Consider the following 16,910-nt stretch of genomic DNA (forward strand, 5'->3'; position numbering starts at 1 on the left):
TTATTTGGAATATTAGGAAGCCAAGACTTCTGCGGACCTTTCAGACCATGCAGGATTGTATGTTGATCCTTCTGTAAATAGCCTAGAATTAGGGGTGGTATTATTATTTCACTTATTTCGAAGCTCATTTTGAAACATCCATGTAAGTGCTCTGAAAGGCTTAGTACATAGTGAAATCTTGTTAAATCCAATTTGGAACCTGCTCAACGGCTTCCCGCCAAACTAGCGAATTGCAAAAAATAATGGAGCAAGTCACCAGCTGTAGATCCACGCCATTAATTGCGATTCCATTAATAGATTTGTAGCTCCATATTCTACTTCCAATTTAACTTAGGTGTCAATATGACCCTCAAATACTTATTCGATCCTGCTCAAGGCGATTTTGCAGAAGTTGGGTAATGCAATCGCCTTCTGTCTGGCAGAGTAGATAGTCAATGATTGCTGAATAAGAATGGAATTGTTCAGTCAATAGGTTCACTGATGCCTCGGGCTGTATCAAAAATTTCTAAACACAAATAAATTATTTCGTGGAATAATAAAGCAATAAATGTGCCACCCAAATGCTATACATACCGATGAGTGTTTTGTTTGTCTGCAAGGCGGGCAACAGCTGCGCTTTGATTCAATCGCATTACTTACGATCAAATGACAGAGATTTGAAAACAATTACTGCTGACAGTGCTATTGAAGAATCCACCGAAATACTCAGAAATCACTTGCGCTTGTTTAAGTCTGTGTGTGTGGATGTGTGTGATATTCAGTAAAGATTGCTCATTGCACTGCCACTACACTACTATATGTACATGCCACAAGCACTTCCACCTCCGCCACCTACACATCTTCAATACATACATACATACTCGTAGTGCAGTGTCATTGCCAATGCCGCATCAGCAGCCTCAAACTTGCGCCTATAAAATTCATGCTTTAATTACATTTACACAAAACTATGCACATTTTCTTTACATATATATATGTATGTACATATGTATGTATGCATGTATGTATGCATGTATGTATGTATATAGTTTTACGTATGCAACCGCAATTATTTTTGTAGAATTCGAGAAGAGATACCGCTCGTTCGATGGCTTCTCCATAACTCAGTTGTTGTAAGAGCATAAATACATTTGTTGCATTGAAAAAGATTAATGGACCAACACATATTGATTCAATTTCTTATATGTAGTAAATATATGGATATGCATCACGCATATGTTTGTATGCAACCCTGCTGGAAAATATTGAATTACGACCGTTAGCATAAAGTTTACTGCCCAATATTTGCGAGTTAACCTCTGCGCGAATGAATTTATGCGTTGAAATTAACTACAAATTCAAAGATAAAATCTATTTTCAAATGATGCAAATAATTTGGGCATAAGAGTGGATTGAAAATTGTAGGTTGAAGTAAAGGGTTTTTCAATAAGGGCAGGTAGATGTTGAAATGGAATAAAACAAGCTGTGTGTGAGTTATTGACAAAATTATTTTTTTATTTCAAAGGCGCATATATGCCATTAAGTGTGGAATATGACATCATTCAAATGCCCGCCGCGGCTTCTTACGGTGGAACGGATCCCAGTGGTCCAATTTTAAATGACTCTTCCGCATAGATCCGGCTGAATTTGAGCGATGGCCTGTGTTATGTTCACCTTTAGAGCATCGGTCGATAGTGGTTTATTTGTATAGACCTGAGACTTCAAGAAACCCCACAGGAAAAAGTCTAGCGGGGTCAAATCGCATGACCTTGGTGGCCAATTCACATCAACCCTGCGAGAGATAACCTTACCCTCAAATCGTTCATGCAGAATGTCAATCATGGCGTTTGCTGTGTGGCACATAGCGCCGTCCTGCTGGAACCACATGCCACCATATGGTTCAATATGGGCCATAAAAAATTGGTTATCATCGTTGTGTAGCGTTCGCTGTTGACGGTGACCGCCTCACCAACGTCGTTTTCAAAAAAGTACGGACCAATGACGCCGCCGGCCGAAAATCCACACCAAACGGTAACTTTTTGAGGATGGATTATCACCTGGTGCACCTCGTGTAGATTGGTGTCGTCCCATATACGGCAATTTTGTTTGTTAACACAGCCATTCATCCAAAAATGCGCCTCGTCACTAAAGATGATTTTTCGCCCAAAACTGGGGTTCCCTTCCAAACGATTCGAAGTCTATTGTCATCAACTTTGAGCTCCTGGGTCAGTTGGATCTTGTACGGGTGTAGGCCCAAGTCCCGATGCAAAATTCGCCAAGTTGAAGTCTGCGAAAGGCCAAGTTCTTGTGCACGGCGAGGAATAGACTGCCTCGGGTTCTGCTGTACACTTTCACGGACCGCGGCAACGTTCTCGGCTGATCTTGCGTTCCTTGAACGTACGGGTGTTGGCTGATTGTTTACTGACCCGGTCGTCTTAAATTTGGCCACCAAACGTTGAAGAGTCGGCTTTGAAGGGCCACCACGTCTACCAATAAATGGGCGCAATGCGCGCAACGTTTGCGTTAATGAACACTCATTTTGATAATAAAGTGCTGTTCAATCGTGTAACTTGCCATGATGATTTGGCATAAACAACTGAATAATAAACAAAAGATTTGACAGATGTCACCAAAACAAAATGGCTGCCACAGGGCGCCAAAATCGAGCCGCGCCAATTGAAAAACCCTTTATATTGAAAATTTTGATATTGATTTTTTTGAAGTAAAATATCTTCCGTCGTTTTCAATATTTTTATAATTAAATTTTAATTTTTAGGATTTAAAAAATAAAAAAATGTTTGAATGTAACAAAAAACTTTCGAGAAAAAAATTTCAAAAAAAAGAATTTGGAAAAAAATTTTTTTTTTCGAATATTGGAATTTTTTTTCGAAATTTCTTTTTTCAGTTTTTTATGAAAAAAAAACTTTTTTTCTTGAAATTAGTTTTTTTTTGTAATTATCGAAGAATACTATCGATAAGACATCAATAACCAAAAAAAGAATTTTGACAAATACATATATTTGGGAAAATTTTGAAAAAAATTTTTTTTTTGTTTTTGAAATTATTGAAGATACCATCGCTCAGATATGTTTCTTATTTTGTCCATCAATAACCGAGACTAAGCTTAGTAATCCCTGAAAGTTTGTGAAAGAAATTGTGGAATTCCCTTAACCTTTCAAATACGTGAAGTGAACCCGGATATTACGTCCGTTTGCAAACCGATCATCGCATCCCTACGTAAATTATTACACATTTACCTGGTATTTTAAACACCTCCTATACAGTGAGGTGCTATTACTGGCACTGAGGTCATATAACCACGAGTAAAGGACCATCTGAGATGCAACAACCAGACAAAGACTGGAATAGCTCAATAGATGTCATAATTATGTTCAGGATACTTCTAAAACTACTTGTTTTTCAAGCAAACATATGTAGGTATATACTAATCTACTCTCACAGTACACATTCGCATCAATACATTTGACGCCGAATTTCCCTTTGATCCTACAAGAATCTTCCTCGATACCAAGGCCGAACTGTCATACACCAATTTAGACTTGAAATTTTCGGAACGCAATAACAGAAATAAAAGAATTGGCAATAAACGGCATTTTCTGAAATATTATTTTGCCAAGTTTACGTGCTGCTTATGCGAAAAAGAGAAGTATCGCGACTGCACTAGGAGTGCGGTTCGATATCAGTGGATTTTCCTACAGGGTAGCCCGTAAAAAATAAGTTCCTATAAGTTCGTCTGTTAAGTTTTTTCTGGCGCACGCCACAAAATTATACCAGACAATACATTTGAGTAAGCCGCGCGCTCTGCCATGCCACACTTGCTTCTATGGGTAAGCCATGTATGTATGTACGAGGACAGATGGAGCAGCTGGCAATCCTACCATATACATACATATAGCACACACACATACGAATATAGATTTTGAAATGTACCAAACTCCCAATAGCGTCTTCGCCGTCAGCTTGGATTCTGCTTATTCTTATTCTGATTTTTTTTTTTACTTTTTTTGTAATTTTTAATCCATAGACATATGCCCCTTATGGTTTTTGTAGCACAGTGCCTGTGTGCGCGTTTTTGCATTTTTTTAAGTAGCAGATGTGTGAACAATTTTCGTTTCGCATGTCAGCATTTACAACGAAGTGGATATATTGGAATTTAGTGTATTTGGCATCACTGGCACCAGGAATGTAGAAACATTCATTTTGGCATACGAAATTTTCAATTCTTAATGCCATATTATTTTCCTGCACTTTGCGCCTTTGTTTTAAATGCAACATTTTCAGGGCATATATTAACTTTTATTAATGAATAAGAAAACTGTTGGTTACTACCAACACATACATATGTATGTGTAACGAAAGTCAGAAGAGGTTAAACACCTTATAACCAGCTTCATCTGCTGCCATGGATTTCATCGATGCATCAACGAAATATTAAATACCCAGCACTCAATTCACATATAGAGAAGCACTCCATTGGTGCTTTCGGACAAGGTGAAATGCCTAAGTCTAGATCTCGATGGAAGACTAAACTGGCAGCCCAACAAAGAAGAAGATAAGGAATTCAATAGACGCCTTACATGGGTGTAGGGTTGATATTGGCAAAAGATAGAATCTTCCGCCTAGAGTGGTATTTGGCTTTATAGTACTATTATTACTATCATGGCTGACAAATGGGTTAAGTGTGACTACCATTCGGTAGTGCCCGGTTCGAAACCTCGGGCATAAAGCACAATCCAACGACAGTTTCCAACTATTGGTGGTTATGACTTTCCGAATTCAATGTGTAACGCACAACGCTAAAGATCGAATTTCTTGAAGGTCGTCCAAAATCGCTTTCTGTGGCTAAATATTTAAATGCGTGGCGCGCGCGAAGTAATATCGAAAGATCGCTATGTGATGATGATATTGTGGCTAGTTTCTGCATTGGTTTCATTCTTATATTATTGAGTATTGAGTATTTATTCGAATTGGATACCTTACCAAAGATATGTTACACAAAATTACTAAGCTGTTTATCGAAATTCTTCTAAAAGATCGTGACTGGCAACGAATCATGAGCCTATGCGAAACTAAACAGCAGTCGGCTGAATGGGTTTTTGGAGACGAGCCAGGTACCACAAAAATTGTTCTAGTTTGAAGCACTGCGAATAAAATGATCGCCTATTAATTTATGAGCCTTTAAAACATCGAATTTATGGGCCATCCACTCATTGTACAATACTGATTCGGCAGTCAATGATTTTTTAATTACTTTCGCAGACCAAAAATATGTTTCAACGCCCGAATAAGTCGTATTCACACACTTTTTTGTTACTAGTTTCGAAGTTACCTCAATCGGAATGGAAAAAGTGCTTCGAAAATTAGTTCAAGTCGTTAACAATGTAGTAGTTTTCGGTAATAAGTATTTTTTACTTGTATAGCGCAAACAATAATTAGCAACCCTCGTATAAATCCCCAGTCACAGTTATAACTGCAAGAAAATTTGTATCGAACTTCAGTTATGTACATATGTAAAGCAGTGCTTTCCATACGTCGAGTGCAGGATCGTTGAATTGCCTAGCAGCTTTCGGCTTACTCTTAATGAGATCTCAATATATGGCCATATACTTATCAAGCGAAACGCAGCCAAAGAAGGGGCAACTCGGGACCATGTAACATGGAGATTGTATACGAGGAGTGCCGACCCCAATTAAGGGACAATGGTGCCAAGCAAATTTATAGCATTTTTCAGGAAACATTGGACAATAAGATCGCAGTACTGTTTTCAGTACTTTGGTGTAGATCTTCTTGTTCTTAAGCTAATTAACAACCTTAATTTTTGTAAATTTCTTAAAGACATTTAGTTTAGGTAATTATTTGAAGGTAAACTTCTAGCTTCAGACCCCAGATGTCATAGCTTTAAGTTCATTTTTTTTTAACAATTTTTTAATAAATCAATAAACAAAATACTAGCGTTACGAAAATCAATACCACCGTTCCTCAAGGGAGCATACTTAAGCTGCAATTAGTGATGCCGTAACCATAACGCAATAGCCGTAACCATAACCATAGCCGTAACATTACTGTATTTGTCGATTAGTCATGTTGTAACCATAAAAAGCTGATATTGAAGTAGAATTAATGACAACATTTGCATTTTGTCGTAAAAGCACGGATAATTTTCCACTAAGTCAATTAATTTTGCGTCACTGATTTCTAATATTCAAATTTTTATCCCAAATATCAAAACATAAGTATTTACAGCTCGAGCACGATTACGAGCAAAAACTCAAATTCAATAGATAATAATATATTTAATAGATGGTAGATGGTAGATAATAGATAATAGATTTAATAGAACCTTTACAGCGATGTCCATATATTTGGTTAGAACAGCTAATTGTTATGGCTACGGTTATGGCTAAGGTACGGCACCACTAATCGCAGCTTTAGGCCTATTATGTACTTGTTCTACCCTTCTTACTTCCCAGTCCTAGAATCCTGCAAAATAGCGACATTTTCAAATGACACGAGTGTACGCGCTGTTGGTGAAGATGAGAATGTAAACAGCCAAGAATGAGAGAATTACAAGGTTTACTCTTTAATGGTCAAAAAACCAAATTGTGAGGGGAACTTTGGCTGTCACGTCATTTGGAGCTTTGGCAGCCGAATTATTTCGTGGAGAATCATTTCACATGTATTCACACACTCGTCCAATCAGTCGTTGTTCAGACGGCAACAAAGTGTCATTGGATGATTTTTTCCTATACCACCAACACAATCTCCCTTTTTGTTTTTGTAAACACACCCCAAGTGACGTCAACTCATCAGCTGATTCTTTCAAATCCGGTAAGAGCCGAGTACTAGTCTGCTAAATAGCACACCTCTAAAAATCACCATGGCTATCAACCGCAAAGTTACAGGCATCGAATTGGACTAGAACGTGGAATATAAAACTCAATAATATTATATCGGTACACGCAAGTTTTAGAAATAAAAATATTATTTACAACGCTGTTCATATATTTTCTGTAAACATTCCGCATGCTTGCACCGCAAAGTACTTGGCTACGACATTAGACGTTATGCTTAACCCTTTCGCGATATTGTTGCCATATGGCAACAGTAAACTTTAAAAGGCCGTCAACACTCTCTTGTAAAAAATATCAACTTTTTTGTTACATATTTTCAAAAATTGAAGTTTAATGGTTAAACCGAAATAAAATAAATAATAACCGCCCATTATATATCGGTAATACAACATTTTTAAAGAAAGCCTTCTGGCATATAGCACATCACTCTGAAATTTGTATTTTGCATTTTTAGATTTTTGAGGCATTTTGGGCAAATGTTTTCAACAATTTTGGAATAAAGTATATAGAAAAATGTTCAATCTGTCATTTGGCATATAAATATTTTTTCGCTCGCAGCTTTAAAAGCTGTGCTAATTTTTAAAACTAAGCTTGTTGCTATATGGCAACAAATTTCTCGTAAGGTGTTAACTTGCATTAGATTGCAGAAGAAGTTTATTTGCGATTGAAACCAATACAAAACATTTGTTGCCATATGGCAACATTAAAAAAAAGCACTTAACAAAAAAAAATAAAAAAAAAATATAAAAAAATTCATTTGTATTGTTATTGGTCCTAAAATAAATACTCACACAAAAATTTGGATTTTTTGGATGGCGCAATAAAAAGATGTAGCGAAAGGGTTAAGTGCAAGGAGCATGGCAAAACGAAAATTGCTGAACTTAATTTAAAATAAAATAAATATCGTTAAAATTCAAGGGCCGGTGTTGATTTCTTTAGGAAATTATCATTTCTCTTTATTATGATAATATTGGTATAGCTCAATTACAAAATATCGGCCAAATGGCCGCTGCGGCCTCGGCGGCCTCGGCGGCACACCTCCATCCGATGGTCCAAATTTTCAATGACGCTGAGGCATAATTGAGGTTCTATGCCGTTAATGTGCCGAATTATCTCATCCTTTAACTCTTGCCGAATGGGTTGGTGCGTGACTACCATTCGGAATTCACAGAGAGGTCGTTGGTTCGAATCTCGGTGAAAGCAAAATTAATAAAAACATTTTTCTAATAGCGGTCGCCCCTCGGCAGGCAATGGCAAACCTCCGAGTGTATTTCTGTCATGAAAAAGCTCCTCATAAAAATATCTGCCGTTCGGAGTCGGCTTGAAACTGTAGGTCCCTCCATTTGTGGAACAACATCAATACGCACACCACAAATAGGAGGAGGAGCTCTGCCAAACACCTAACAGAAGTGTACGCGCCAGTTATTTATTTTTTTTTTAACTCTTGAATTGTTGCTGGCTTATCGACGTACACATTTTCTTTCAAATAACCCCAAAGAAAGAAGTCAAACGGTGTCGTTGACGTTTAGGTGTGGTCCACATTCAACATCGGCCCTTGAAATTTAACCACCCTTTACATAAAATTGTATTGACTTATTGGCAGAACGTTAAAGTGGCGAATCCAAAATAAAACTTTAACCTATAATGAAAACACTAGACCTAGTGGTAAACAATGTCTAAAAATTCAGAAATTACTAAAACAACTATTTATTGTTAGTTTTAGTTAACTAGGTGCAATGCGAAATGTAATATGAAATGTTTTTATTATTTTAATGTTTCAATAAAATAAAATAAAATAGAAAGCAAATACGAATTATCATGGGGACTAAAGCACGTATGTATGTATATGGAAATTTTGCGAATTAACAGATTTTTACGAATTATTCAGATTCCACTGCATATAGAACGTACCCATGGCGTGGAATCCAAAGTTGCCCTCAAAAATTTTTTTTCACAATACCTATGAATCTATGATCCTTGTATCCAGCCAAGGACTGTCACTCCAGTAGCATTCGCCGTACATGTACATATGGGGAATGGTTATGCTGCTACAACAACAACAACTGCATATAGAAAAGTTTCAGCCTCTGTCCTCCTTCTTCGTGGAGAAAGATACTTCTAAACATGACATGTTAATGTGAACAGTAATGAAGAAACCATTTACTTTTGTTCGGTTTTGTAAGCGCAGCTGGAGTCAGCTGCAACTTTAAACCAAAGAAATGAGAAAATAGATTATTTCAGCTAAGAAAGCAACAGATTCGCACTGAAAATGTGTATTGCTCAGTAGCAGCTGTTATCAACGTATTGAGGATCATACTGAGTAGGACGCCAATAAGAAAAAGTTGTGTGTAAACTTGCATTTGGAGTGCGGATTTAATAAAGGAAAACTAAACAAAATCCCGATTTAGATTAGAATTCCCGAATTAGATTAAAGTAAAATATAAGAAAATAAAACAATCTGGAATTATTGGCAACTGGCTAGGCAACAATTGTGTACTTTATACTTTTAAATTTATTTCTCTTAATTTTTTTATTTTGATTTTTAAAATTGATTAAATAAAATAAAAAAAAATGCTTTTCAAATTTTGCGAGTACGAAGTAGGGAATACCATTTAGAATTAAAATAATAGAAATAGAAATAGCAACATTTTACATTTTTACAGTTTTGCTTGTAAAATAAAAACTTAAGCGTATTTTCTAGTTCTATGGCTCAAGGCCATAAGCAAAAAATAAATTTATAAATATTTAAAGCATATTTGTGTGCCTTCAGATATGGTTTTGCCAAAATATGTCAAAATTTCATATATACATAAATTGAGTACTGTAAACTTTGAGGCGGCATAACATTAAAAAAATACTTATAGAAAGAAAAAAATATATCAGAAAGGTACTATTAAGACCCCAGGATTGAAGACTTTTTTATTTTCTTTTTGTTGTATTATCTAGTCTAATCGATAGCCTTGGAAGAGAACCCCAGTAGTGATAATTTAATGTATTTTTTTTCTTTTTTCCAATTTATTACATCTGTCAACTTTCGACACTTAGTAATTGTATAACAATTATGGAAATATAAGCGTAACATTAAATCATTATTTAAAGTACATTTCTTTTTACAACATAAGAGGGATAATGCAAACTATATAACATAAAACGTAGAACAGGTTGATATTTATTTTAGTGATGCAGTATCTGCTAGGGCTGTCGGAGTTATTCGTTCTAGTCTCCGTTTTTGCAGTTCTAAATGTGGAATTTGTCATTGGTTATGTACCAGCTTACGCTTGTGATAGTCCTTAGAATTTTTGATTGTAGTCCTTGCATTATTTTAAGGTTTGGTTTGCTTGCTGTTCCCCATTTTTCGATGCCATATTTCCAGATCGCAGTTATAAGAGTTTTGTAGATTAACAATTTATTACCAAGTGAAAGACGCGAGCCGTTTCGTAGTAGCCAGTAGAGTTGTCTGAATCTGTTTTTAACTTCATTTCTCTTTTGAAGTATATGCTCTTTCCAGGTCAGTTTTACATCAATTATTATGCCTATATATTTGGCTTTTGTATCATACATATTTAATGACTTTATTATTTATAGTCAATATTTGTGGACCATACTTTCGGTTTGTGTATATTACTTGGATAGTTTCATCTGTTTTAATTTCGATTCCCATGTATTAAACCAGACCAGCGTTGTGTTAAGTAGCTGTTGTAGTTTATTTGTGGCAATATTTATGTTTTTGTCAGAGGTCATTAAAACGGTGTCACCAGCAAAGGTTGCAATCATGATATCGTCACTTGGGCAGGGTATATCATGTGTTTAGATAATGTATATGAGTGGCCCCAAAACGCTTCCTTCTAGAACACCTGCTTCCATACGTAGTACGTCAGAGCATTCTTCCTGATATTTAACATAAAAATATCTTTCATTAAGGTAACTCCGCAAAAGTAGATAATAGTCAGTTTGAAGTATTTTTTGTAATTTGTGCAATAATCCGGGATGCTATACACTGTCAAAGGCCTTAGCCACGTCAAGGTAGACTGCGACGCAATAATTTTTGTTGTCAATTTCCTTTTGTATTCTGTTTGATACCCTGTGTACCTGTTTTATTGTTGAATGTTTTCGCCGAAAGCCAAATTGATGAGAGAGAATGATGTCGTTAGATTGTATTAGGGGATCAAGGCGGTCATAAATCAGTATGATGAAATCTTGTTGGCATCTTTATTTGGTTTTGGCAGAGCAATTATTTCAGAAACTTTAATGTATAAAGTACTCTAGAGTATTATGATTTCATTGGCCAGTGGCGGCCCCTCCATTTATACGAAAAACCAACTTATACCCGTGAGCTTCATCCGACGTGTTTATACACGTTACTTGATACTTTCTGAGGAAAATATAGACATATGTTTATGCATGCAAACTGAAAAAATGGATAATCAAATGAAGGCTGCGCGCATAATTTCAAAAGTTAACAACCAGCCCAAATTAAATTTTACTAAAATGTACGCTTGTATATAAAAATCGGCCCGAACCGAATTTAGCATTTCTTACTTGTTTATTCTTTAATTACTTTTATGTTCTCTTCTTATTCTTCACTGGTATCGCTCAGCTCGACAGCACATTTAGGGTGTCTTCTTAGTTGCGGCAGGATAGCATACACGAGTACCTTTTAAACAATGACGTTTGTAAATTAGGGTGCGCCTTCGCTTTTGGTTCATAAGAAAGTTAGAAAAGTTAGTTTGCAATGAATACTTACAATTTCAGCAAAATTTGTTGACCGATACGGTTTAGAGGTTGAGTTAAAATAGTGTATACTTGGAAGCCATATGCTTAGCTTAGAAAGCATTGATAAGTATGATTTCGATGATATCTGAAGAGTAACGTGAAGAATGTCATATTTTCTAAATAAATTTGTTTTTATAAAGAAAACTTCCGTCGCACCAATGATATATAACGCATGATCCCACTAAAACAAGCCTCCCCTCTTCGGCTGATTTTCACCCCGGGACCGCTTTTACACTACATCGAGGGTAGAGCCGTAATTATTCCATCGTACACGGTTCTGAACTGTTGTTGTTTCGCTGACCCATGTGATATCGGTATCTGGTAGTTTGCACAACATCGACCTTCGCCAAGTGATATTTGGCCGGCCGCGAACTCAGCGGGTTCCAGCCCAGTGCCATTCTCGTCTTGCTAGTGGTTTTTCAAGCGTGTGACCTATCCATCGCCAAATTCTGCGTTTGGTTTGCCATAAGATTCGCTCCCCATTCGTTACTTTCCACAGCGCGTAGTTGCAGATGGTGTTCGGCAAAAAATAAAATGAATTTTCACATTTCGCGGGCTACGTACATTCGACTTTCAATTATTATTATTTTTTATGTTCACGGTTTTAGCAATATGCATAGCATGTTTAGTTTATTTATCAGAGGCATAAATAAGACAAGTGTTTGGCGTGATCGGCGTTTTTCTGCTAGCTTTTCACAGAAGATCGAGAAGATGTGAATGATGACGCTCGCTCTGAATGCCTCAGTACATCAACAACCGATGAAAATGTTGAGAAAGTGAAGAAAACTGTTATTTCGATTCCCAATTAGAGAAGGTGCTGAGGATGTCGGCATATCGACATATCGGTTGGCTCATGCCATGCAATCTTTTCAAAGTTTTGGGCATGAAGCGTGGCAGCGAAGTTCGGTCCAAAATTGCTAAATTTTTACCAAAAGCAACGTTGCATGAGCATCGTTCAGGAATTGTTGAACGACGTCAGCGAAGATCCCGATTTGCTTAAAAGGGTCATAACTAGTGACGAGTCATGGGTATACGGTTATGACATATGGAAGAGTCTAGGAGAGCAAAGACCAAAAACAGCACGGCAAGTTCGATCAAATGTAAAAAGTGCATATCAGAACTGCTTCGAGGATTGGAAAAAACGCTGGTGCAAGTTTATTATATCTGAGGGGGACTACTTTGGAGGAGATAAAAGAGAAGTTGATGAAAATTCATGTTATTTTTTTAACACACCTCGTACTGTTAGTTAAATTTGTCTCACTTGGCTGTCTTCCAAAAATCGTAACTCCTCACGTTATCTTGCGAGCCTTGGGCATTGTGCTGAAGCGGAGAGACCAAACCTATGCAGGTAATTCTGGAAGCAGACGTGCCCGCTCAACATCTGAGGGAGGAAGTAGTCCACTTTTCCGTGTCTTTGTCGTAACCATGGCGCAAGGTTAGGAATGAGCTTGTGCGTCCAGCGGCAATTAGGAGATCCCATTCGTTAAGTGATGCAGTTCACTGTTCTAACTTTTGGCCTCTTGTTGATTTTGCACCTTGCCTTGGGTATTTTCAAGTATCTAAAAAATATGTTTATATTATGGTTATGTAGGACTCTTCCCAGGAAGAGTCTACTTAGTCGTAAAAGTGCATCTGCAATACTTTCGACGCAAGGAATAAGCAGTATGGCCTGTTAAGCGATTATCATTCAGAGATTATCAATAATTTAACCCAAGGAAATCGAGTGTAAAAACCTATAAAAGCGCGCTTTTACCACAACTTTGATTTTTCGTGTTTTATGGGTATTTTTGTTACCGGTTTTCTCATAACCCGAATGTGGCAGGCATTTCTGGACCTCAGAATTGTATTCAGCGCACGAAAATACATTGGTGGTCACCCTCATACAAAAAGTATTGATGCAAATTTAGGTTACAACCATCAGTTTAACTCTAATAGGGGTATTTACACCGCGCTCGGTGCTTCATACGCGTGTTTTGTTTTTGTAAATCCAATGAAAGCACCAAGTAATGTAGTGCAGCGGTGGCCACTTTTGCAATTTCATCAGTAGCTGGCAAAATAAAAATCTGCCGTTCGTCAATTGGTATTTGATGGTCACGCGCAAAGTTCAATTTTAAGATATTATAACGCTGAAGGAAACAAATAAGCACGTTTTTTTTTATACAATCAAGTTTGGTATTTCAAGAATTTCTTCTTCCTGTAGAACAAACAATTCCCAAGCACCAAAACCCCCAATAAATGAGAAACAGATTCTTATTTGAGATTTTTTGGCTGAGAACGTCAAAATTGAAGTACGATGCATAGGCCGCAGCCTTTTTATTAACTGATTAATAATTTTGCTTTCTCACTATATTACGGCATTTTTAGTTTTTCTTTTAAATTGTATTTGTTTACAATGAAGTAGCTATAAATCTGCTGGTGGGAAAGCGCATTACCAAACAACAAACTAACAAACTGCCAAAGTAAGTAAATTCGAGTGAGTACCACTAATAAAATTAATTAACATATTTCAGGGTCACAAGAAAAAATAAAAAAAATTAGCTGAAAAAAGTTGTCATAAAATAGGGACACCCTAATGAACTTTCATATCCCTGCACATACTTGTATGTATGTGTTCCGAAAATTCTCACTCAACTACAAAAATAAATTTAATGCGCTGACGAGCGAACGCTGCAGCTGTTACTTACTGATGTTGTTGCATTCTACCAACGAGTGACAGAGGGATGGACCGCATGTCTGCAATAAGTTCTTGGGTTATATTTTTGTTGCATTTCTGGTGTTATTGTCTGTTGTCTGCCTCTTGGCGGCATCGTTGATGCCTTTCAAAACAATAGACTTCAACGAATCGAGTTCAAAAAGAAATCGAAATCTGCCTTTGGCTTTGGCTGACTTGCAAGTGAGTCAGTTGCATTTTAAACACCGGTCGGGGTGTACGCATTCGATGTGCATTTAATTCATTCATACCAATGAAGCGCGTGGTAAATTAAAAAAAAAATAGTAAACGCAAAAAAATAATCAATCAAATTTGTGGTAAAGCTAGGAGCAACTTGCAAACATATATACATACACAAATATTTGATCTCCTTTGTTTGTTTTGTGAGAACACCTATTTTGCGCTTTTCCCTACTGGGTTAATCGTTAATTAGTTGTTGTTTATGCAGTTATGAGAAAATTATCTAAACTGGCTTCAGTCTATGCATTCTGTGTTAGCTCTAATTTCCTATAGCCTCAACGTTTTTCAGTGTCAAGGTGTAAGTGCTTGAATACTAAAGCAAAGTAAAGGTGTTCGTTGTAAATGATAATAAAAAACTAAAAGAATATAAAAAGCAAACAAAAAATTAACCTCACTCATTCAAAGTGTCAGTGTGCTATTAAAAATTTACTGAAACAGTCGCTGCTGCTAGTAGACTCCTTTCCTCAAACGTGGTCAGTGTCAAATGCAGCTGCGCGAATCTTATGCCAGCTGTTGCTCTGCCATGGTCAGTCAGAGGTCAACAACTACAACTGCTACTACAGTTGCAGAATTACAGCTTACAGCGCGGGAAATTGCAAAAGAAACAAAGCCAAAGAGAGCCTCAACGAGTTGGTTGTATAGAGTGCACACTTTGCGAAGGCGGTGAGTTTTTTATTCAGGCCACTCGGTTTTATTATCTAATAACGTTTTCTTTTCTCGTAAAAATGTTGCATTTAGTCTGTTCTGCGCCATTGTTGTTAAATTTTTCCGTTCTTTATTCACCATATTCATTGGGTTCTCTTCTCACATTTTGGCACTCGGACCAGTCAAATTTGTGGCACCTTCTACTCCATACAAAAAGTGAGAGTCAGCGTTGGCCAGGTGGTTTTAATTTTTCTGTGTACACAAATTCGTCGAAATAGTTGTGCGAAAACTTAACTTCAATTTTATTATAGCCAGTATTTAATTTGTGAAAAGTTTGCATGTTTTTTTGTTCTTTTCTCAAACGTAGTGTGCAACATTTTCGCAGAGCGTATGAAAACTTTGTGGTAATGTGTGTGTGAGGTAAAGTGACATTTTTCTCGAGAAAAGAAAAGACTATAAAATTAAGGGCCGGTGAGATGAGGCATTGTTTTGAGCTGAAAATTTTGTTTATATTTTTAAACTGCATCAAAGAAGTGCATAGCAACTGGACATATTTTTTTATGGAATTTTGAGAGTTTCTTTGGAAGAGAATGGCTCCTGTAAGAATAAGGAAGTGGGTCAAAGTATGGCAAAATTGCAGTTTGTGAAAATTTTATTTGTCGGAACCTTTGTTTTTTATTTTTATTTCATTTTGCTTTTTTTTTTTAAGAAAAACTATCAGACTTTGACCAGCCTAATATGAGCCAGCATACATACTGCTTCTATGGCATATATATTATAATAATAATTTATTTTTTTTCATCTCTCACAAAAGAAATGAAAATACAAAAACAACGAGGTGATCCTGATAGAGATCTGGTTTAATTTTGTTTTGTGTTTCGTCGTTAGTTTGGCAGCGTCTACAAGTGAATGTATAAAAGAACCTAAACTTATTTGAAACACATAAATTAAAACTGCTTTATTTCAAAGACAAAATCTATGTAGAATAAGATTTTTGGCAGAAAATTTTAATCCTGCACCGTAGGACATTAACTATTACGGTTCTATTATGGTTCTACGGTGCCGGAACGACCCGCATTTATATCCGGCCAAGGACTGACATTTGAGCAGCATTCTCCAAACATTTAGAGGCACTGTTTATGCTGGTGCAACAACAACAACGGAAAATTGTAATTGAGGTTCGCTGATGTCGCCACCTTCTGTATTCTCTCCACCGGGACCATCTGATAATATGAACTATATAAACCGGAAAATATCCACTCTCAAATGACTTAAAGGTTCTTAATTTTGATTCAAATCATTTCAAACATTTCACAGGGCCTGGATTTTTAAGTCCACTGACTCTTAATTTTGCTGCTACCTTTTTAAATAAACGACAAGCCAGTTTGATGACAATAGGGATGAGTTCTCTTTAATAATTAAAAAACACGAACAAAAATCATTTGGTTTATCTGTATTATTAGATTATTCGAATATTCCATTATATATAAAAGAGCTCGTATTTATGTGCCTGTCTCAACTAGTCTGAGGTAGCGTATCCGTTTAACCAAGGATGGATTGTTCGCTTAACATCGGGTTTTCACGCCCCACGACAGAAAAAGGCTAGCCGCGCCTAGTAGCCCCGCGGTAGCCAATTGAGATCAAATTTAGAATGGGCCGTGAAGCTATTTGATGTGACCAAAGATCTTGCA

The 16,910-nt window shown here is 36.6% G+C and overlaps 1 protein-coding gene across 4 annotated transcripts in view; it reads left to right on the forward strand.

Moving 5' to 3' along the window:
* The window catches only part of LOC129243008 (uncharacterized), a 139,379-nt gene that overhangs the window by 68,223 nt on the left and 54,246 nt on the right, over positions 1-16,910 (forward strand). The window contains exon 1 of one of the 4 annotated variants that reach the window (XM_054880015.1): positions 14,647-15,237. The exons of the other annotated variants lie outside the window; for them this stretch is intronic. Within the exon in view, the coding sequence (XP_054735990.1) occupies positions 15,059-15,237 (179 nt within the window). The 5' untranslated portion in view covers positions 14,647-15,058. Of the gene's footprint in view, positions 1-14,646; positions 15,238-16,910 lie in introns of those variants that run through there. 4 annotated transcript variants of the gene reach the window in all.

The sequence above is a fragment of the Anastrepha obliqua genome, chromosome 3 (assembly GCF_027943255.1).
Source record: "Anastrepha obliqua isolate idAnaObli1 chromosome 3, idAnaObli1_1.0, whole genome shotgun sequence".
In the NCBI taxonomy this organism is placed as follows: domain Eukaryota; kingdom Metazoa; phylum Arthropoda; class Insecta; order Diptera; family Tephritidae; genus Anastrepha; species Anastrepha obliqua.